Raw genomic sequence first — 20,691 nt, 5'->3', positions numbered from 1 at the left:
ATATATCGAAGCTTGTTGCAGCTTCCTTTCGGAATGGCCTTGAAGTCATGCTTACATTACACCACAATCACTTCAAGCTCCGAACAGCGACTGCTGAACCTTGCACAGCACTGAGCTAGAGACGTTTACGAGTCAACACCTGCGGGCGGAAGACAAATCCTGGCGCGTGCGCACAAGATACCTTATGCCTTGCGACGCCTCCTTTTCCCTTTGGAGCTTGCGCACCAAGAAAGACAAAGGTGGGGAAAGTGACCAAGCAGTCAGTCAGGCGCATGCCCACCCCTAACTTGCTCAAGTCTCGTTGGGGGTGAAGATGATGAATGGGTGTGGCCGCGGCCGAAAGCCAATCCGTAAGAGGGAGGGAGGGGGCCCTTCCCTCACTATGATTGGCAAATTCTCAGTGTTATGGGGCGGGGTAAGCAGGCGATAGGGGCGGTGGAGTGGTGGGATGGCGAAGAAAGAGCGTTCGTTATGTTCTGCGCAAGCGCGAAGAAGCGACCGGGAGGGGGCGTGAGAGAGTGGAAGGGAGTGTGGAATCCCTGATGCGCGGGTGAGCGCGAGCCAGGTCGCCAGCTTTGACGCCTGCGCCGTGGCCTTCAGGCCCCGCGCACGGCGGGCGAGTGCCCGGTGCGCCTGCGCAGTAGGCGGCGGTGGCGGTGGCGGCGGCAGGGGGAGGTGGAGGCCGTGGAGCGGCAGCGGCACCGGCGGGTTCCGGGACTGAGGCAGCAGCAGGGGCGGCGGCGGGCGGAAGCTGAGGTGACGAAGGCGGCGGCGGCGGCGGCGGCAGCCGTTTCCCTCACAGTGGCGGAAACCAAGGCGGCAGCGGCGGACGGGGAGCGGCCCGGCCCTGGCCCCCTGCTCGTTGGCTGTGGCAGGGCCGCCGTGGGGCCGGCCCGGCTTCCGCCCCCCGCGGCTCCCCCTCCGGCTCCTCCTCCGGGAAGACGCCGGGGGCCCGGCCCGGTCCGCACTCAGAGTGCTGCTGCTGCAGCCGCCGCCGTCGGAGGCGGTGGCGGCGCCATGGGCGGCCTGGCCTCCGGGGGGGATGTGGAGCCGGGACTGCCCGTCGAGGTGCGTGGCTCCAACGGGGCCTTCTACAAGGTGAGGCGGCGCGCCGACTGGGGCCACCCGCGTGGGCCCCCTCCCCCAGACTAGCTGGGGAGCGGAGGGAGGCGGGATCGAGCTTCTAGGACTGAGTCTTGACCCTTAGAACCTTCGCTCATGCTACTTCCCACAGTCCCCAGGGGTACCCCTGGACCCAACCCTCTTTTCTCTTTATTTTTGGTCCCTCTGATACATTTCCTTTTGCCCCAAAACCGAGGGAATAAACATTAGGGGATTATTGTGCCTGAATCAGCACTCCCTGCCCTCCAGGACTCTTTTCCCACCTTCTAATTGCCTTTTCCTGTATCCTACTGGAAGACCTATCTTAGTCCTTAATCACATCTTCTCTGCAATCCCAGAACACGGAAAATTATTTTCTCCTTCCTGACCCCCTTGGGAAGGTCTTCTGTCCCATATTAGATCCTTTAATCTTCCTCAGGGAGGACTCTGCCTTCTGGCTTTGGGACACTCACCCCATTTTCACCTTGTATTTCTGTTTCCAGCCCAAGAAGAAACAGTCCATTTATGACATTTGACGTCTTTGGCCTCAGGTAGTATCAGTCAGATTGCCTCTCAGCCAGGCATAAAGTGGATCCTTGTCACAAGCCTGTCACCCCATCACACCTTCATCGAAGGCTACTGGTCTGCCTTTCTACTCAATAATGAGTTTATATTTGGTATCTCACTTTAACGTCAAATACATACAAATGATTTTATAGTTCTTTTATGTGGAGAAGCGTAAGCTTCGTATTCATGGTCTCTAAAAGGGGTTCTTGTCAGGATTCCTTATATTTTGCAAAGATTGCTGCTTCTAGAAGACCTGACTAACTCTCCCTGTGCCAAGTCTGACAGGCTTTTTTGGAAGGAGCAGAGGGCTCTTATCATCCACTCTCACTTGTTTCAGCTTCTCTTGCCCAGGATTTGGTTCCATAGAACTCCTGTTACTCTGCCCTTTTATGTGCTCTGAATCCATTCTCTAGGACATTCTTTCCCACTAGGCAGAGCAAGAGACCTTTCTGCCTCCAGGAAGTTTTTGTGTAACTGATGGTATTCTGAACCTCTTTGTATCTTTTTGTTATTAGCATGTTTGCAGTACATAATGATTACATCCATCATGGGGAGTTGGTATGTGTGCATAACACATCTGAAGTCTTTTTATTTCTCTTTCTCATGCCTTCTTCCCCCATCCTTCCTTTCATCCATTGATCTCTTTTGGGCTTTATTCCTGGAATTATCCAAGAGATAATTTTCTGATTTCATGTATTTCCCCTGAGCAGCTGGTGAAGCTGTTCATACTGTCTCATATAATCAGGTTTAAGAGGAGCCCACTTTCCTTCAGTTCCTGTCAGGTCTTTTCCCTCACAGGAAACTTTTCTATGTTTTCTGCCCTTAGATACGGTTTTTTTCTAGTTCCTCTATTAAATCATATCTACTGCAGCCAGAAAGGATCTTGTATTTGCCCTTGGAGTAGATGGGGTTCCCCAGTGATAAGTCAGTTGTGCTTATGTTTTGTCCACTGTAAATACCTATATCAGGTTTCTGTGTATTCAGTACCTATGGGTACCCATATCTGTCTTGCCTTAGCCTTTTGATTTAAATTTTTGGATTTTATTGTGATATTTTGGTATTCCTGTATTTTGCAAAGATTGCTGCTTCTAGAAGACTTGACTAAATCAAGTCTGAAGGAAGCTCCCGACTGATCTTATCATTTTCTGCATACTTTCCTAACTCCTGGGACTTTTTATTCTAGCATGCCTTCAACAAACATTTCTGTTTTCTTTGGCAAAAATTCTCTAATTCTTTTCTGGTTCTGACAGAGCACATTTGTCTCTCATTCTTATCCCCGAACTTGCTTTTAGCTTTGGAATGATCTTCCCATAAGATTTTAGTTATGTTTCCCCATTACTTTGTCCTTCATCTGGATTCTTTTCACCCCTGAATTCTTTTTTGGGGTGGTATCGGGGATCGAACTCATGACCTCACACTTGCCAGGCAGGCGCTTATGCCGCTGAGCTAAATCTCCTTCACCCCTGAATTCTGAGTTCCAAGAAGGATTTCTTATTTTTCCCACATTACTTGGGCTAAACCCAGGGCCTTTCCACAGAGCCCGTTGCTCAGCCCTCAAAAAGTGATTCTTAAATTGACAGTGATATTAAGATATGCTTGCTTTTGTTTAGGAGGCAAGAGAACCTTGAATAACTGGCAAAGATTGGTATCCAATTCAAATTACTGTATGAGATAGCTAGCAAGGGATATATTTCCTTTTCTACATATGAGTGTCCAACAGAAAGTATGTCTGAATCTTCCCCTTTTCTCCGTGGAGCTATGGCAGTGATAGGTTTGAATGAATTATGGAGTTTAATTTAGATAGCAGAGTTTGAAGTTGAGCGTAAAGCCAGGAGTTGTGGATTTCGTGTTCTAGCCACTAGCACTTTCTACTCCATGACTGAGTTAAAAGCTAAATTTAAAAAAAAAAACTAAATTCACACTTGAGCTGTCAGTGTCATGTAGATACTTACCCATTCTGACCTTGCAACTGTTTTAATATTCATGACTCAGCAAATTTTGGTGTGGGTCAGTGTTTACATTGCTTCTAGCACTACAAATTTGGGGAGATCTCTTACTCTTCTCTCAAAATTGGTTTCTGTTTTGATTTTTCTTTCAGGATAGATATCAAGCATAGAATTTAAGTTACTTTGTAAATGTCCCATATCTTTCCTCTTTTGGCAGAAGGGATTGTCATTTTTATTTAAGTTGTACTCTCCCAAATGAAATACTTGTTTACCTTGCAGTGCACAGCCATCTTACTTTCTAGACCTTGCCTGGATATCTAATTCTCATCCTTTTTTTCGGTTGTGTTTTTGTGACACTGAGGATTAAACTCGTGTCTTTCCACATGCTAAGCAACTCCTCAGCTCTCTTCATTCCTTAAGAATTCCTTAAGAATTGAGGCATCAACTGAAGTGTGTAGTTTCTACTTAGATTCTTCCTGTTTTTCTTCTAGAGTTCCCTCTCTTGAGAGCTCAAGACCACAAGACAGGGTGAAGGTGGAAACCAATTTCATACCTTTTAATTTGGGTAAATAAAAGTACCTAAAACCTTGAGATCTCTTCCTCTATTGTCCTGATCCTAGGTCCCAGAAGTCAAAGCCAGAATATGCTATGAGCACTGAGTCATCTTCTAGATCTAAATCTCCTTCTAACAGATTCCACTCACTTGCTCTTGTCTTTACCTATTTATTTTTCCAGTGAGCATAAACTGCATAACTTAGATATCTATTTATTTTTCCAGTGATTTTTTTTTTTTTTTTTTTGGTCTTTTTCCTTTTTATTGGTACCAGGGATCGAACTCACAACTGCCTGCTTGCAAGGCAGACAGACGCTTATGCCACTGAGCTAAATCCCCAGTCCCCAGAACTGATTTCTGATCACTGGTATCTTTGAAGAAAAAAAAAAGCTAGTATCAGGGCTGGGGGTTTAGCTCAGCGGCCTAAGCGCCTACTTTGCAAGCACGTGGTTGTGAGTTCAATCCCCGGTACCGATTAAAAAAAAAAAAAAACAAAAAACTAGTATCTGTGGTGAATGAATGGAATTAAGTTTCAGAGTCAGGACGGGAATATGAAGTAGAGAGAGAATATTTGAAAGAAAAAGGTCCTTGAGACATAAGAGTGAGTAACATTGGTTGAACTGCTTGAGCAGTCTGAGGATGACTCCATTATGAGCTTAACATTTCTGCCTTGGAAGCCATGGCTGTTGGAAAAACCAGGGTAAAACAGTCATTGCTGCTCATTCTGGGGCAACCCAACATGATGGAGGAGCATTACAGAAAACCTATAGGTAAAGCCTTTATGTATAAATATTTCCAGGAATGGAACTCTTCAGGAACGAGGCAAGCAGGTGGTTCCTCTTCTGTATTTTCCACTTACATTGGCTCATCCCTAAAAATGTCTTAAAAATAGGTAACATACACAAAAGAATAGATAATGCTATCTTGCTAATTTGCTAAGATCTGGAGATGGGCAAATAATAACTGAAGAGACTAGTTTGAGGTGATTATAACAATCTACATAGACCCTCATAAAAGATAGAGGACTTGGGGTGTAGCTCAGTGGTAGAATGCATCCTTGGCATGTGCAAGGCCTTGCCTTTCAATCCCAGCCACTGAAAATAAAAAGGGGGGAAATGACATGTTAGTGGTTGTGGGAAGAGGGAGGAAGGTCCTTAAGAAGAGAAGTTGAAAGGGAAGAGTGACCCAGACAGAGTGAATGTACCCCATAGACTGACTTGGGTAGACTAGAAGCAGTGGGTATTGGTTATGAATGAACAGGGGTCAATACTTTTGGGCAAGAGAATGTCATGAAAAGATAAAGCACAGTTAAGAAAAGGGCAAGAAGTGGAGGATTGTATGCCATGGACAGTAGTAAGGCTCTAAGAAAGGCCTGGAGCTCTGTAACGAGGCCTTAGCACTAAAAAGGGAAAGATGGCTACACAAGGGTGAGAGTCAGTTTCAGATTGTCTTACCTTAAGTGAAAACTGTAATGTGTTTATGATTGACCAGTTCTGTGAGGTAGGAGCTGTGCATTCTCCGGGGCATTTTTAATCTTTACTAGCCTCAGCTTTTGTCCTTAGACTTTTTTTTGCCCTTTATTGATTGATTATAAATAAGGGTCTCACTATGTAGTTCAGGCTGGCCTTGAATGCTCTATGTATCCTAAGAAGGCTTCGGACTCTTGGTGACCCTCCTGGCTCAGCCTTCTGAGTTCTGTAATTGTAAGTGTTTGCTACTATGCCCCCATGCCTGGTTCTTCCCTAGACTTTTTGTTTGTTTATTTTATTAATTAATTTATTTCGAGACAGGGTGTTTTATCTTTTAGGGTGGCCTTCAACTCACTATGTAGCCCAGGCTGGGCTTGAACTCTCAGTGATCCTGCTGCCTCAGCCTCCCGAGTGCTGGGATTACAGTTGTGCAGCACCATGCCTGGTGTCATCCTTAAACTTTTGAAACCTCTAATTTTGGGAGGAGGGTGTGCTGGTGATTGAATCTAGGACTTTATGCATAGTGAGTGTATACTGTATCACTGAATTTCAACCTTAGGCAAAACCCCTAATTTTTAAAAATATCTTTGCATTATAGGATGTAAAATTGACCTAAAATACTTAGTGGGGTGTGTGTGGGTGTGTTATTGAAGACTGATCCCAGGGCCTTCACATTGAGCAACATCCCAAGTCTTTTTTAAATTTTGAGACAGGGTCTTGCTAAGTTGCCCAGGCTGGGCTTGAACCCCAAATACAAATATTTAAAATGCGCAGTTGTTAAGTTTGACATACATGTATAAAATTGAAACTATTAGCACAATTAAGATAGTATTTCTGACCCAAAAGCCCACTGTGTGTGGTGGCCCATACTTATAATCCCTGCACTCCAGACCTGAGGCAGGAGACGATCACTGCAAGTTTGAGGCCAGCTTGAACTACCTACTAAAGGACTATCAAAAATAGAAAGTACCCTCACCACTGAGTTGCTGTTATTTTACATTAATTTACACCTTTTGATTTCTGCAAAAGTGAAAAGACAGTCTATCAGAAATAGTCTTATCAACAGAACAACTGGATATCCAAAGGTAAAAATTACACTTTGATAATTACCACATACCGTGTGTAAAATTTAAGTAAAAAATGGATTATGGACCTAAATGTAAGATGTTATAAAACTTCTAGAAAAAACATAGTAGAAAACCTTTGTGATCTTGGATTAGAGAGATTTCTTGTGTATGAAGCAAACATAATTCATAAAAGAGTAAATTTATAAACTGAACTTTTTTTTTTGTTTTTTATCGGTACCGGGGATCGAACTCACGACCGCCTGCTTGCAAGGCAGGTGCTTATGCCGCTGAGCTAAATCCCCAGCCCCTTAAACTGAACTTTTTTTCACAAAGTTCAGTGTGTGAAAAATAGGTAGAGAAGCTGGGCATGGTGGCGCACTCTTGTAATCACAGTACTCGGGAGACTGAGGCAGGAGGATCAATGCAAGTTCGAGACCACATGGGCCACAACATGAGCCCAAGGCTGGCCTGCACTGCGTAGTGAGACTGTCTCAAACACACACACACACACGAAAGAAAGAAAGAAGGAAAAGAAAAAAATAGGAAGAGAGGATAGAAAAATTAGAGTGTAGGCTGGAGCAAGTAGGGTGTCCTCAGTGAGGACGCACAAATGGGAGGTGGAGGAAGGACCTTGTCATGAGCCAAGGTTGGGATCTTTCATAGGTGCTTTTTTTTTTAAATTCAGCATTCATTTAGCACTTAAAAATCTGGCATCTTTTAAGTTCTTTTCATCTGTATTTTACATTATTTTCCAGGGGCCCCAGCATCAGCACCCCAAGTCTGCTCAGATCTCTTGCTGTACTGGGGAGCTAGACCTTTCTCTCTCGGCAGATAGGCGGATCCTAGTGTCCTGTAGGTGTTCCAGGATAGCCTTCACACTGTCTCATGGGATATTCTTAGCCTTGCTGAATGTTGCTGGTATTTTAATTGAACTTTGGCAGGCAGCTCAGCACAACAGGAGATAGAGGCCTCTGGCCCAGAGTGGACCCCCAGTTTGCAGGCTATTCCTGTGTGGCTGTCATCTCTGTCTATTTAATTCTCATCCTGTTTTGTTTCTGGATTTTCGCTGCGTATCTTTCCAAGCCAGTATCATTTCTTTTTCCTCTTTTTAAAAGTGCTTTTGTTAGTACATGTTAGCTGCATATAATGATTACATTTATTATGGGCCACTGACACATGTACATAACACATTTTAATTCTTTTTACCTCCCCTTCCTCTGGTCACCTCCTCACTCCCTCCATCTCTTGGGTCCCCTTCCTATTTATAAAAGATGTTTCTTATTTTACATTTTGTTCTTTATATTTTAGTTTCTCATATAAGAGAAGGCAAGTGATATTTAAGCTTGAGTCGGATTTGTTTCACTTAGTATTTTTCTAGAAATAACTCAGTTTATCCTTTTTCATAGCAGAATATTACTCCACTTGTGTAAATAGCAGATTTTCCTTATCCATCTGTAGACGGACACATAGATTGCTTCCTGTGTATTTTTAGCTAATTATGAGTTGTGCCACTATAAACATGGGTCTGCAAGTAGCAGTGTGACACGAAGCCTTTGACTTTTTGGGGACGATACCTAGAAGGAGAATGGCCGGGTTAAATGGAATTTCTGGTTTTTAGCGTTTTGAGGGACCAGCATGCTGAATTTCCTTGTGGCTGAGCTCATTCCTTTTCTCTGCCTCACATGTTGTGTTCTTTGTTCAGTACGGCCCTGCCTGTCATCAAACTGCTGTGTCCTCATGTAAAATGGCAGTTTGGTTCCCAAGCAAGGTGTGGCAATCCTGGGATTACAGGCACATACCTGCAATCCTAGTACTCAGGATGCTGAGACAGGAGGACCGTTGTGAGCTCAAGGCTGGCCTGGCCTGAACTATATAGCAAGACCCTGACTCCAGCTACAACAACGAGAAAACAGACTTCCCACCACCCTTTCCCCCAGGTGACAGTGAAGTGTCAGTTCACGTGTGTTACTTTTTTCTCAAATCCATTGCAGGGCTTTGTGAAGGATGTCCATGAAGACTCTGTCACCATCTTCTTTGAAAACAAGTAAGACCTTGGGCGTAGAGAATCCAGCACACTCGTCCTAGAAGGAGAGTAGAGAAGAGGGGAGCTGAGTCCCATGAGGCGTGTAGTGGGTGAAGAAGAGCTGAGGGTTGGGTGGGTGTCTACAGAGACCCCAGGAGAGGAAGAGCGGAGAATTTGGTGAGGATGGCGGTGTGTAACGGAGAGGGAGCTTCTCCGTGGAGTGGGCTGAGTGTAGCCTCTGACCAGTAAGGAAAATGGAAAGTGCCCAGCTGAGGCAGTCATAGCTTAGAGGAATGGTGGCCACTGCAGTCCCAAGGGCTTTCGTGTTACTGTCTGTTCTGCAGCTGGCAGAGTGAAAGGCAGATCCCTTTTGGGGACGTTCGACTTCCGCCTCCAGCTGACTACAATAAGGAGATCACAGAAGGGGACGAGGTGGAGGTAAGGGCTGTGGGTTTGGGCAGTCTGCTTGTGTGTGTGTGTGTGTGTGTGTGTGTGTGTGTGTGTGTACTGGAGACTGAACCAGGGCCTTCACACTGAGCTACATTGCCAGTCCTTTATTTTATTTATTTGTTTCTGATGCTGGGGATCGAACTTAAAGCCTTGCACTTGCCAGGCAGGCACTTGTGATGCTGAGCTAAACCCTTAGCCTGCTAGTCTTTTTTTTTTTTTTTTGCAGCCATGCACCACATTCCTTGCAGGATCTATTCTTGCAAGGCTCCGAGGCTGTACTCTGCTTGGTTCATGCTCCCTTCCCTAGCTGAGCCACCATGTCCGAGCTAGTGGTCTGTGGGGAAGTAGAGTGCAGCAGTTCCCCTTCTATGGGTCTGAACAGCCCGACTCTCGGGCGTTGGCAGTGTCAGGGGCTTCCCTTTTCTTCCTACTGCCCTTGGGTGTGGTAGCCTGTGGCTGTGTAGTGACTTGGGAGGGTAAGGAAAGCAAATCGCTTGTTCAGGAGTTCTAGGCAACATAGGAAGACCCTGTCTCTCAAATTAAAAATAATAAAAAGTAAAATCCAGCTAGGCATGGTAGTGCCTATCTATAATCCCCAAACTCAGGACTGTAAATGTGAGCTCAACCCTATGCAATTTAGCAATTTAGACCCTGTCTCAAAATGAAGCTTTGAAAAGGTGTGAGGCCAGGTGTGGTGGTTCATGCCGTGTGATTGAGGCTGCCCTTGAGTCCCTGTGTAACCCAGGCTGGCCTTGAGCTTCTGGCAGTTGTGCCACAGCTCCCAAAAGCTGACATTCTACCCTGTGGTGCGCTACCTGGTGCTTATTCCATTCTTGATGTTTTTGGATTGTCTTCACTTTCTCTTTCATTTCCAACTTGTCTTAGGTCTACTCCCGAGCCAATGAACAGGAGCCTTGCGGCTGGTGGCTGGCCCGGGTGCGGATGATGAAGGGAGATGTGAGTGACTGTGGACATCTTTGGAGAATTTCGGATACTAGTGTTTTATTCATGGAAAGGTTGGAGATAAATGGTGGGGTCATCCACAACTTTTTTCCCTTTTCCTAGTTCTATGTCATTGAATATGCTGCTTGTGATGCCACCTACAATGAAATTGTCACCTTGGAGCGACTTCGGCCTGTAAATCCCAATCCCCTTGCAACCAAAGGCAGCTTCTTCAAGGTCACCATGGCTGTGCCCGAGGACCTAAGAGAGGCGTGAGTGCTGGGGAGGTGAGGGAGGGTTAGGGCTAGGGCTAGGGCTCGGGCTCCTGCAGTCCTAGTCTCGTCTGGTTTTCTTCCAGGCCCCACTCCTACTCCTCAGTGTTCTCTGTTGTTTCCTGGCCCTTTGAGGGCTTTCTTTTTTTTCTTCATGGATCTTGCTAAATTGTCCCAGGTGACCTTGCACTTGCGATCTTGATGCCACAGTGTCCTGAATGGTTTGGATCGTAGGTGTGTGCCAGCACACCCAGCTCCTGTGGAGCTCCTCGTACATGTCACGCCCTCAGCGCCTCTGTTTCCCATCCCTGTTCGCTAATTGTGTTCTTGCTTTCTTGTTTTCTCTGTCCTGTTCTTTCTCCTAAGCTTATCACTGCCCTCTGCCTTCTGAACATTTATTCTTCCCTGCAGCTGCTCGAATGAAAATGTCCATAAAGAGTTCAAGAAGGCTTTGGGAGCCAACTGTATCTTTCTTAACATCACAAACAGTGAGCTCTTCATTCTGGTGAGTTTATTCTGTCTGGGTTTTATATATGGCCTTTCAACAGTTTTTCTTTTTCTCCTTTTAAACTTTTTGTAGAAAGTGAGCTACATTGTGCATACATGTTATTTGTCAGCGAGGACTTTGAGGCTGTGACCCCTAGAGGCCCAGGTAGCCCTGCCTTTCTTAGCTTTCCTCATGTATGATCCTTTTGTTTTGTTTTGTTCTTTTGTTTTTGTTTTTGTCCCTGCCATTTTGGGAATTGAACAACTTTCTGTTTTTAAACCTGGTAATCATTTTGCAATCTGGGTTGATATTCTTTTGGATATTTGACTTTTTAAAAATATACTATCTATACTGGGTGTTGTGGCACACACCTGTCACCCCAGCACTCCAGAGGTTAAGGCAGGAGGATCACTGTGATTTCAAGGCCAACCTGAATTACAGTGAGAACCTTTCTTTAAAAACAAAAACTTGGGCTCTTCCTGCATTAGCCTCCCAGAATGGTGGCATCACAGGTGTATGCCACCACGCCCAGTTCCTCGTTCATTTCTTAGCTTTTCCGGGAGCTCACACATTCTGATTTCCAGGGCCTAGCTCTCACCTAGTGTGTGTGCAGTCAGTTTTAACGACTTTCCTGTTTATTTCTAGTCAACTACAGAAGCCCCTGTGAAGCGAGCATCTCTGCTGGGTGATATGCATTTTCGAAGCCTCCGTACCAAACTGCTCCTCATGTCCCGCAATGAAGAAGCTACGAAACACCTCGAAGTCAGTTTTGGCTCCAACTCCTCCCGCTGAATGGTCTTGTCCTCCTTCCTTCCTGCCCCATCCTTTATTCATGCTCTTGTGTGTACAGAACAAAAAGTGTAAGGCTTTCTGGGGCATTCGGCCAGGATTGGCTCTTTTTATCTCAAAACTCCTCAAGATAGCAGTTCTCCATTTTGTTAATGGTACAGTTATTTTTTAAACTATTAAGTAGAGGACCTTTTGGTCATGTGAAATGTTTCTTTTTTTGAGGAGGATGGGTGAGAACTGGGGAATGAACCCAGGGTCTTTGCACTGAGCTATGTTCCAATCCATTTAAAATTTTTTTAATTTTGGGCTGGGGATTCAGCTTAGTGGCATAAGCGCCTGCCTGGCAAGTGCAAGGTCATGTATTCAATCCCCAGCACAAAAAAAAAAAATTTTTTTTTATTGTGAAGTAGGGTCTCAATTGTACATGCTGGTTTCAAACTTGCACTCCTACCACCTCAGCCTCCCAGAGTGCTGGGATAACAGATGTGGACCACCACAACTAGCTCAAGTGAGATTTTTCTTGAAATACAGTCTATCTAAAAATGGGAAAGGAACCAGGTGTGGTTGGGGCAGGATCACTTCGAGTTCAGAGGACAGAAAAAAAAAAGAAGGTAGGCATGATGATGCATGTCTGTAACCCCAGTGCTGGAGGCTGAGGCGGGGGGATCGTGACTTCAAGGCCAGTTTGTGAGTACAGACAGACTGATCTGCATGGTAAGACTCACAAAACCCGAAACACTTAAAAACTAAAACTTGGAAAGGGCTGTGGCTCTGACCTCCAGCAGTGCCCCCAAATTAGCTCTATTCAGATCCCTTTGTGTGCTCTGTATGAGACTGTACGTTTCAAAAAGTGCTGGATTTGGAATCTTAAATCTTAGATAAATAATTGTCTTGGCAAATCATTTTATCTCATGATTTTATCAGTGAACTTTGTCTTCATCTAATGAGGTAGTTAGACTAGAGTATTTCTACAAGTTTGATTTGTTTTTGCTTTTAGGGGTGCTAGGGGCTGAACCCAAGGCCTTGTGCATGATAGGTAAGAGCTCTACTAGTGAGTCACACCTCCAGCCCTCCGAAGTTTTTGAGTTCTGTTATCATAACAGTTGTCAGTTTCTCTTTTCCAAGGCATTAACACCATTCTAAATGAGATTAGAGGATATGTGTGTCTGTGTGCGTTTGTCTAGGTGTATTTGTGTCTGTCTGTCTGTCTGGACACTGCTTTCCATTTATCAAGTGAACTTAATCTCTAGAGAGGCTTTTCTACGAGCCTGGGCAGGTTCTGGATCATGGTACTCTTTCACTTTTTAGGTTTGCTACTCAGGGGAGTGGTAGGTAAAAATTCATTGTTACCCCAGATGATCATTGCTCCAATTCCTGGTGAGGTAAGTTTCCTGATGACAAATGATAGTGTTCAGCTCCCTCAGAACTTAGCTGTGTTGTTTCTGTGTGGTAGAGTGTACCAGATAAGCTAAGTCATAGAGCCAGTATCTTAGAAATAGGGACATGTCCTTGTTTTTAAGAAATCTTCAGTTAAGCATGGTGATATGTACTTGCAATCTCAGCATTCTGGGAAGCTGAGTCAGGAGAATTGAAAGCTCATGCCTAGCCGGGTGTCATGGTGCATACCTGTAATCCCAGCACTTGGGAGTCTGAGGCAGGAGGAGCACTATGAGTTTAATGCCAGCCTGGGCTACAAAGTAAGTTCAAGGCCAGGCTGGACTGCATAGGTAAACTCTGTCTCAAAAAGACAAAAAAAATTTAAAAAGTAATTTTATGCCTAGCCTTGTACATTTGAGTGATTGTGAGATTTTGTCTCAGAATAAAAACAAAAGGCTGGGAATGTAGTTCAGTGCAGTGGCCCTAGGTTCAGTTCCCAGTAACAGAGGGAGGGATGGAAAAATCTTGCTTTTTTGTTGCTGTTAATTCTTTTTCTAAAAATAATTTTAAAATACTGTCTACACTGAGCTACTTGGGAGACTGAGGCAGAAAAATCACTTGAGCCCCAGGAGTTTCAACCTGGACAACATAGCAAGAGCTCCATCTCAAGATTTTATAAATGTATAAATTTTACATAAATGTTAGTTGTTTTGATCTCTTGTTTGGTTTGGCTTTTTGAGACAGGGTCTCACTGTGTGGTTCAGGCAGGCCTCAAACTTGCAGCTATCCTCCTGCCTCAGCCTGCCTGGTGCTGGGATTACAGGCATGTAGCACCACACCCAGCTAAAGCATTTTATTTTTGTGCTGGAGATTAAACCCAAATCCCCGTGTATGCCAAGTATAGTCTCTATCACTGAAACATATCTTCAAGGCAATTTAAAAAAATAATAGCCAGCTGGGTGTGGTGAGTTTTATAATCCTAGCACTTTTGGAGGTTGAGGCTACAGGATGCAAATTTGACCTAGCATGGACAGTTTAATGACTTAACAAGACTCTCTCAGAATAAAAAATACAGGTCTTGGGATGTAGCTCAGTTGGGAAGGCCCTGTCTTCAGCCCGGTTAAATAAGATAAAAGCCTTCCTTATCTTCGCCAGAGGAGATCTCTAAATTATAGATATTACAGGGCTGGGGATTTAGCTCAGCAGCATAAGCGCCTGCCTTGCAAGCAGGCAGTCGTGAGTTCGATCCCTGGTACCGATAAAAACGAAAAAGACAAAAAAAAAAAATTATAGATATTACTCCCCCTTGCACTTAGTGATCTTGAACATTAAGTCAGTTCTGTTTTCCAGCCTTAGATATCTTTCCTACATAGCTTATCTTGCCTAAGACTCATACTTCCCTAAATTTTTGTTGTTTTTCTAGAACCTTCTCTTCAATCCAGGGACCCCTTTAAGCACTGGTTGAGAAATGAAATATAACTGTTGCAGTTCATGGGACCACTTTCTGCTTTTCTTAACCCTTTGTATTTTATTAAGCTTGTTGGATTTGTTTTGGGGAAAACTGATGCTTGTATGGTTAAGACAGGAAGAGTTCTTTGTATTGCAGGTACTTTGGGAAAGTACCACCCTTTCTTTTTTTTTAAATACAGAACAATTCACTAACATGCGGGTCACCCTTGCCCAGGGGTCACGCTAAGCTTCTTTGTGCCCTTCCAGTTTTAGTAGAAGTGGTGCCAGAGCAAGCACTTTTGTTTTGGTTTTTTGAAACAGGGTCTTACTGTGTATTCAGGCTGGCCCTGGACTCACTGTGTGGCCCAGGCTGGCTTGGAACTCACAGGGATCCTCCTGCCTCAGCTTCCTGAGTGCTGGGATTACAGGCATGTGCCACACATCCACCATCCCACCCTTTCACAGCCCTCTTTCTCATCTTGAGCATGAGGTGGGTCAGATGTAAGGTTAGCAGAATGCACACATTTTTGTTCAGAATCATATAACCAGATCCTTTGAAAACCAAATGCAGAACTTTGTGTATCCCAGCCGAAACGCTGCCCTGATTGCACTACTTTCCCTTCCTCAAGACATTAATATTTAAAAGTTCCTGAGATTTTCTACTAGGTCTTAGTGCTCAGCACTCTCCAGGGTGCTTCTGGCTTTCTTCCATGTGTTTTCATCCTGTCTCTGTCCTCACCGAGTCACACAGAGGGTCAGGTACCTGGGACACGGGCTCTGAGATTCTACCACCATAACCCTACAATGCCTTTTCCTTCTAGACAAGCAAGCAGTTGGCAGCAGCATTCCAGGAGGAATTCACAGTGCGAGAGGACCTGATGGGTTTGGCAATTGGGACTCACGGTGCCAACATCCAGCAGGCTCGAAAAGTACCTGGGGTGACCGCTATTGAGTTGGGTGAAGAGACCTGCACTTTCCGCATCTATGGGGAGGTAGGGAGAGATCTGTCATCCGGGTCTCTGAGTGGATGGTGGGAAAAGGGTGGAAAGCAGACCGGAGTGGTTTTGGTTTATATTTGTGTGTATGTGGTTCTGAAGCTTGAAGCCAAGGCCTTGAGCTATATGAGCTCTAGGCAAGCACTTTGGGGGTGGGGGAGGGTACCAGGCATTGAACTCAAGACCTCACCCTTACCAGGCAGGCACTCATGCCACTGAGCTAAATCCTGGCAAACACTTACATTGAACCACTTTCCTGCCCCACAAACCTGTGTTATGATGACCTCCTTCTTTACTTAGGTGGCAGCATCCCGTTTCCCCAAATTCAGAGAATGACCTAGAGAGGGGGAGATTTTTTAATTCTTATATTTCAGTAACACCTCCCCACTTCCTCATAGACCCCTGAGGCATGCCGACAGGCCCGAAGCTATCTAGAGTTTTCTGAGGACTCTGTGCAAGTGCCCAGGAACCTGGTTGGTGAGTTGGGGTGTGTGTATGGAAGAGAATAGAGCTGGGTGCAGGGGCACATCTGTAGTCCCCTCTACTCAGGAAGCAGAGGCAGGAGGGTCAGTTGAATCAGGAGTTTGAGCGGTTGGGTAACAGTGATATGCCATCACACACACACACAGATGGACATGCTGGTAAGTCCAGCACACTGGGAGGCTGAGGCTGAGGCAGAAGCATTAAGAACTCGAGCTCAGGGGCTGGGGATTTAGTTCAGCGGCATAAGCACCTGCCTTGCAAGCAGGCAGTCGTGAGTTCGATCCCCGGTACTGATAAAAACAAAAAAGACAAAAAAAAAGAAGAAGAAGAACTCGAGCTCAGATTGGGCAGTGTAGTGGCTTAGCAAGACCCTGTTCCAAAAAATAGTACGGGGCTGCAGCTCAGTGCAAAGGCCCTCAGTTGAGTCCCCAGCGCTGAAAAAAATTGGGTGGGGAGAATGTGAGAGTCTCGAAAGTGATTCTGCGTTTTCAGCTGGGGTTGGCGCTTCCCTGTGGGCTTCAGTTTCACAGTTACAGAACAGATCATCCCATGAGGTTCATAATAATAAAGGGAAAACTCGTGCAGAGTATGAGACTGTAGTCTGTGGCTACGACACCCAGAATATGTCCAGTGTCCTCTGCTCTCAGAAGCTGAGGAGGGTTGGGCTTGCCTCATACTCAGATGGCAGATTGTAATGGTTTATTTTGCGAAAACTGAGCAAAAACCTAGAAACGGAATCTATTGTTTTTTTTAATTAAGACAGGATTTCACTATGCAGTTCAGGCTGGCCTTGAACTCACTTTGTAGCCCAAACTGACCTCAAACTTGTGGGGATCCTCTTGCCTCAGCCTCCCAAGTGCTGGGATTATAGGTATGTGCTCCCATGCCTGGTTTATAAAAGGAATTAAATTGAAAACATACAGAAAATGGTGCTGGATGTGGTGGTGCACACCTGTTATACCAGCACTCAGGAGGCTGAGGCAGGAGGATCGCCATGAGTTCCAGGCTAGTCTGGGCTACCAAGTGAGTTCAAGGCCAGCCTAAACTATATAGCAAGACCTTGTCTCAAAAAAAGAAAATGGTGATACATCTAGAAGACTGTCTTACTGTTTTACTCATATTTCTTTAAAAACAATTTTTTAAAAAGGCCTAATTTCTCCTTTACTCATTCAGGCAAAGTGATCGGAAAGAACGGGAAAGTCATCCAGGAGATTGTGGATAAATCTGGTGTGGTGAGGGTGCGTGTGGAAGGTGATAATGACAAGAAGAACCCCAGGGAAGAGGTACGGGGTGACCAGGTCTACGGTGGCTTTCCACAGATGGCAGGGTGGGTCTCTGAAGTCTGGGGCGCCCAGGATGAAGCACAGCTGTTGTCCGTGCTGCTTTTGATCCTGTTGGGTGGGCTCGCCTGGGAGCCCAGGTGGCGCTAACATTTCTCATCTATCTTTTCCCCCTGTTCCCCAGGGAATGGTTCCCTTCATATTTGTTGGCACCCGAGAGAACATCAGCAATGCCCAGGCACTGCTGGAGTATCACCTGTCCTATCTCCAGGTAGCTCTGCTGAGGGTCAGGAGGGAAGCAGCCAGGTGCAGCATGTGGGCAACTTCAGGACAGGGGTGCCCCGTTTGTCCCCGTGGCGCAGGGACCTCGGGTGGAAATTCTGTCTGAGATCAGACCCCTGTGTTGTCCTTGTTCAGCTCTTCTTTCCCTTCTTGCGTTTCTGAGAGCTTAGCTGTGTAGAAGCATGAAGGAAGGTGACAGTCCCTGACCTTACTGCCCGTGCGGGTCTCCATTCTCCTCCCCACCAGGAGGTGGAGCAGCTGCGCTTGGAGAGGCTGCAGATTGATGAACAGCTTCGGCAGATCGGCCTGGGCTTCCGGGCTCCGGGGAGCGGACGGGGTGGTGGCAGCGATAAGACTGGCTATGCCACGGACGAGAGCTCCTCCTCCTCCCTGCACGCCACGCGAACCTACGGGGGCAGCTACGGAGGCCGTGGCCGCGGCCGCAGGACCAGTGGTCCTGCCTACGGTGAGGCTCGTGGGGGCGCCTGGGACTCGAGAGCCTTGCGAGGGAGGAGGTGGCAGGCGACTGGCAGCAGCTTGTGAGGAAGAACACTTCTCTGCTCCAGGGTGGATGGGGCCTGGGGCCCTGAACAGACCCCTGTTTCTGCAGGCCCCAGCTCAGACCCGTCCACGGCCTCCGAGACGGAATCAGAGAAGAGAGAGGAGCCCAGCAGAGCGGGGCCTGGGGACCGGGACCCCCCAGCCCGGGGAGAAGAAAACCGGAGGCGGCTGGCTGGGGGCCGGGGCAGGGGACCCCCGCCCACCACCCGGCCCGCCTCCAGATACAACTCCTCATCTATTAGCTCAGGTACTGGACGCACGGATGGACGGGCGGCTGGGGCACGACACGAGCCAGCTGCAGGAAGGGCTGTGCGCCGCCTACCTCCTGCCTCTCTTTCCTTGGCCAGTGCTCAAGGACCCAGACAGCAATCCCTACAGCCTGCTGGACACATCTGAGCCAGAGCCCCCTGTGGACGCCGAGCCTGGGGAGCCCCCTCCAGCCAGTGCCAGGCGCCGCCGCTCCCGCCGCCGTCGCACTGATGAAGACAGAACTATCATGGATGGAGGCCTGGAATCTGATGGGCCCAGCCTGACAGAGAACGGCCTGGGTGAGGGTGTAGCTAGGCCGGAGAGTGGAGAGAGGACTGAGGGATGCCACAGTGAATATGTGACCGTTCTCTGTCTCCCACAGAAGAGGAGTCCAGACCCCAGCGTCGTAATCGAAGCCGCCGACGCCGCAACCGTGGCAACCGGACTGATGGGTCCATCAGTGGAGACCGGCAGCCAGGTCAGCCAGCTCTGCCCACCAGAAGCCTCCTGGCACAGATGGACTTTGTCCTGCTCTTGGCAGCCACAGCTTGGGTTTAGTGGGAGTGGGCCAGATCACTGAGCTCCTTCTCAGTCTCCCTTGCTCCCCCAGTGACCGTGGCTGACTACATCTCGAGAGCAGAGTCTCAGAGCCGCCAGCGGCCCCCCCTGGAACGTGCTAAACCCTCAGAGGACCCCCTTTCAGGACCCAAGGTAGGCAAGTTTTACACCACTCCTGTTTCTTATCCTGGGGCAAGAGGCAGAAGCAGATCTCTAGAAAAATCTCCTACCGACTTGCCAGAGTGGCCAGGTCATGTGGAATTTAGCCAGGAGAGTGGCCCACGGTGAGAGTGCCCGGAGGAGACAGGAGGGGAGCTCCCGGAGCACAGGGCCGGGTCGGGGACCGCTGCCCCTGGACTCCCACTGACTGCCCTTTCCTCCCCACTTCCTCCTAGGGTGACTCTGTCAGCAAGCTTCCCAAGGGCCTCTCGGAAAATGGGGAGCTGTCTGCCCCCCTGGAGTTGGGTAGTTTGGTGAATGGGGTTTCATAAAACCTCCAACCTGCATCCCTCCCTTCTCCATCTCGCTTGCTGCCCACCACCATGGGCCTCAGGGCCCAACTGACCTGCGCTGGAGCTGCTCTTATCTAGGGGGGAGGGGGGTGGCACAGCAGCTTGGGTCCCCCCAACCTCCAGGAGTCGTGGAGGGGTGTGTAACAGGGTCATAGCCCCTTCTCTCTTGTCCACCCTCCCCAGGGTGAGGGGAGCCTCCCCTTCCTCATCAGACTGGATGTGCCTTTATCCTCTAATGCCCCAACCTCTGAACACCCTCGCCTGCCACCTGCTGGTGGGTGGGTGGGGGTGCTCCTTGACCCGCCCAGATTTGACAGTTCAGGGGGCCCCCTGCTATCCCTCCTCCCATCCTGTACCCCCTGTTTCTGGGGCCTCATCACTGTGGAAGACGGGGATAGTGAGGGTATCTGTGGGTGGGAGGCATGGGGAAGGTTTTGGAGTAGAACCAGGGGTGTGTATGAAGGGGTGACAAGGTCCCCCAGGGGAGGGGGCCAACCTTGTCTGGTGGATGAGAAGGCGTATTTATTTTTCACTGTACAGTATTTAAAAGGAGAATAAAAAAACCCAAATGGTCCTGTGGTTCCCTGCCTTCCTGTCCCTAGCTGACCCTTGGTAACCTAACCCCGGCCCGCTGTCCCCCAGGCTAGGCTGCTCTCAGGTCTGCAGGGTCACTGCTGACTTCCCGGCCGGGCACCCCTGTCCGCCCCTGCTGGGGGGACGGGGCGCTCCGGTGTCCCCAGTCCGCTGCGCCGGCCCTGGAGTTGGCCCTGCTGGGATTCGAGAGCGCGGCCAGAGTGCGCCCTGGCGCGCGGCGGCTGCTTCAGGAGCTGGAGATCGCCCGCGGCCCGGGGCGGGGCGGGGCGGGGCGGGCTCCCACCCCGGCGGGCTGGCGTCCGCTCCGGGGGCTCCCCGCGGCCCTGCCGCACCCCACCCCGCCGGAGAGCGCCGGAACTCCGCGGCTGCTCGGGCCGCTGAGGGCGCCCACCTGAGGGCCTGGCCCCGGCACCTGCGGGGACGGCACGGCTGGAGCGCGCGGGCCCCGCCGCCGCCCCAGGCAGGGGCAGGTCGGGGCTGCGGGAAGGCGGCCCTGCCCGACTTCCTCTCCGCGCCCGAGCCCCAGGGCGTCCCTGCCCCGGTGCAGCCCATTGTGGAAGGCGTCGAGTGAATCGCCGGCGCTTGAGGAGGCGGGGACCGCGCAGGGCAGGGCGGCGGGAGGCTGACAGCTGCACCCGCCGGGGTGGGCCGGGGCGGGCGGGCACCTGGCCGGCCTGAAGGCGGG

At 48.4% G+C, this 20,691-nt stretch overlaps 1 protein-coding gene and 1 non-coding gene across 3 annotated transcripts; one reads left to right on the top strand and one right to left on the bottom strand.

Moving 5' to 3' along the window:
• Positions 1-305: 305 nt before the first annotated feature.
• Fxr2 (FMR1 autosomal homolog 2) lies at positions 306-19,985 on the top strand. Of its 2 annotated transcripts, none has more exons than XM_063241704.1 (17): positions 306-350; positions 8,695-8,747; positions 9,071-9,164; positions 10,062-10,133; positions 10,242-10,390; positions 10,802-10,895; positions 11,523-11,639; positions 15,314-15,484; positions 15,886-15,964; positions 17,144-17,253; positions 17,435-17,521; positions 17,779-17,998; positions 18,143-18,340; positions 18,441-18,641; positions 18,725-18,820; positions 18,953-19,053; positions 19,296-19,985. In XM_063241704.1, exons 1-17 carry the CDS (start codon positions 321-323, stop codon positions 19,389-19,391), a joined length of 1,968 nt encoding a protein of 655 aa, XP_063097774.1. In that variant the 5' UTR covers positions 306-320; the 3' UTR covers positions 19,392-19,985. The 2 variants fall into 2 exon arrangements, with proteins under 2 accessions (XP_063097774.1, XP_003466298.1); XM_003466250.5 differs by lacking the exon at positions 306-350 and adding an exon at positions 656-1,098.
• LOC111755739 (U6 spliceosomal RNA) lies at positions 14,683-14,789 on the bottom strand. Its single transcript, XR_002790303.1, has one exon. It is a non-coding gene; the product is annotated as a U6 spliceosomal RNA (small nuclear RNA).
• Positions 19,986-20,691: the final 706 nt, after the last annotated feature.

This window comes from Cavia porcellus, unplaced genomic scaffold (genome assembly GCF_034190915.1).
Source record: "Cavia porcellus strain 051 isolate PalLab524CR breed Dunkin Hartley unplaced genomic scaffold, mCavPor4.1 scaffold_32, whole genome shotgun sequence".
Taxonomy (NCBI): domain Eukaryota; kingdom Metazoa; phylum Chordata; class Mammalia; order Rodentia; family Caviidae; genus Cavia; species Cavia porcellus.
The sequence above is the reverse complement of the archived record's forward strand: the minus strand, read 5'-3'. Positions and strand labels throughout refer to the sequence as shown.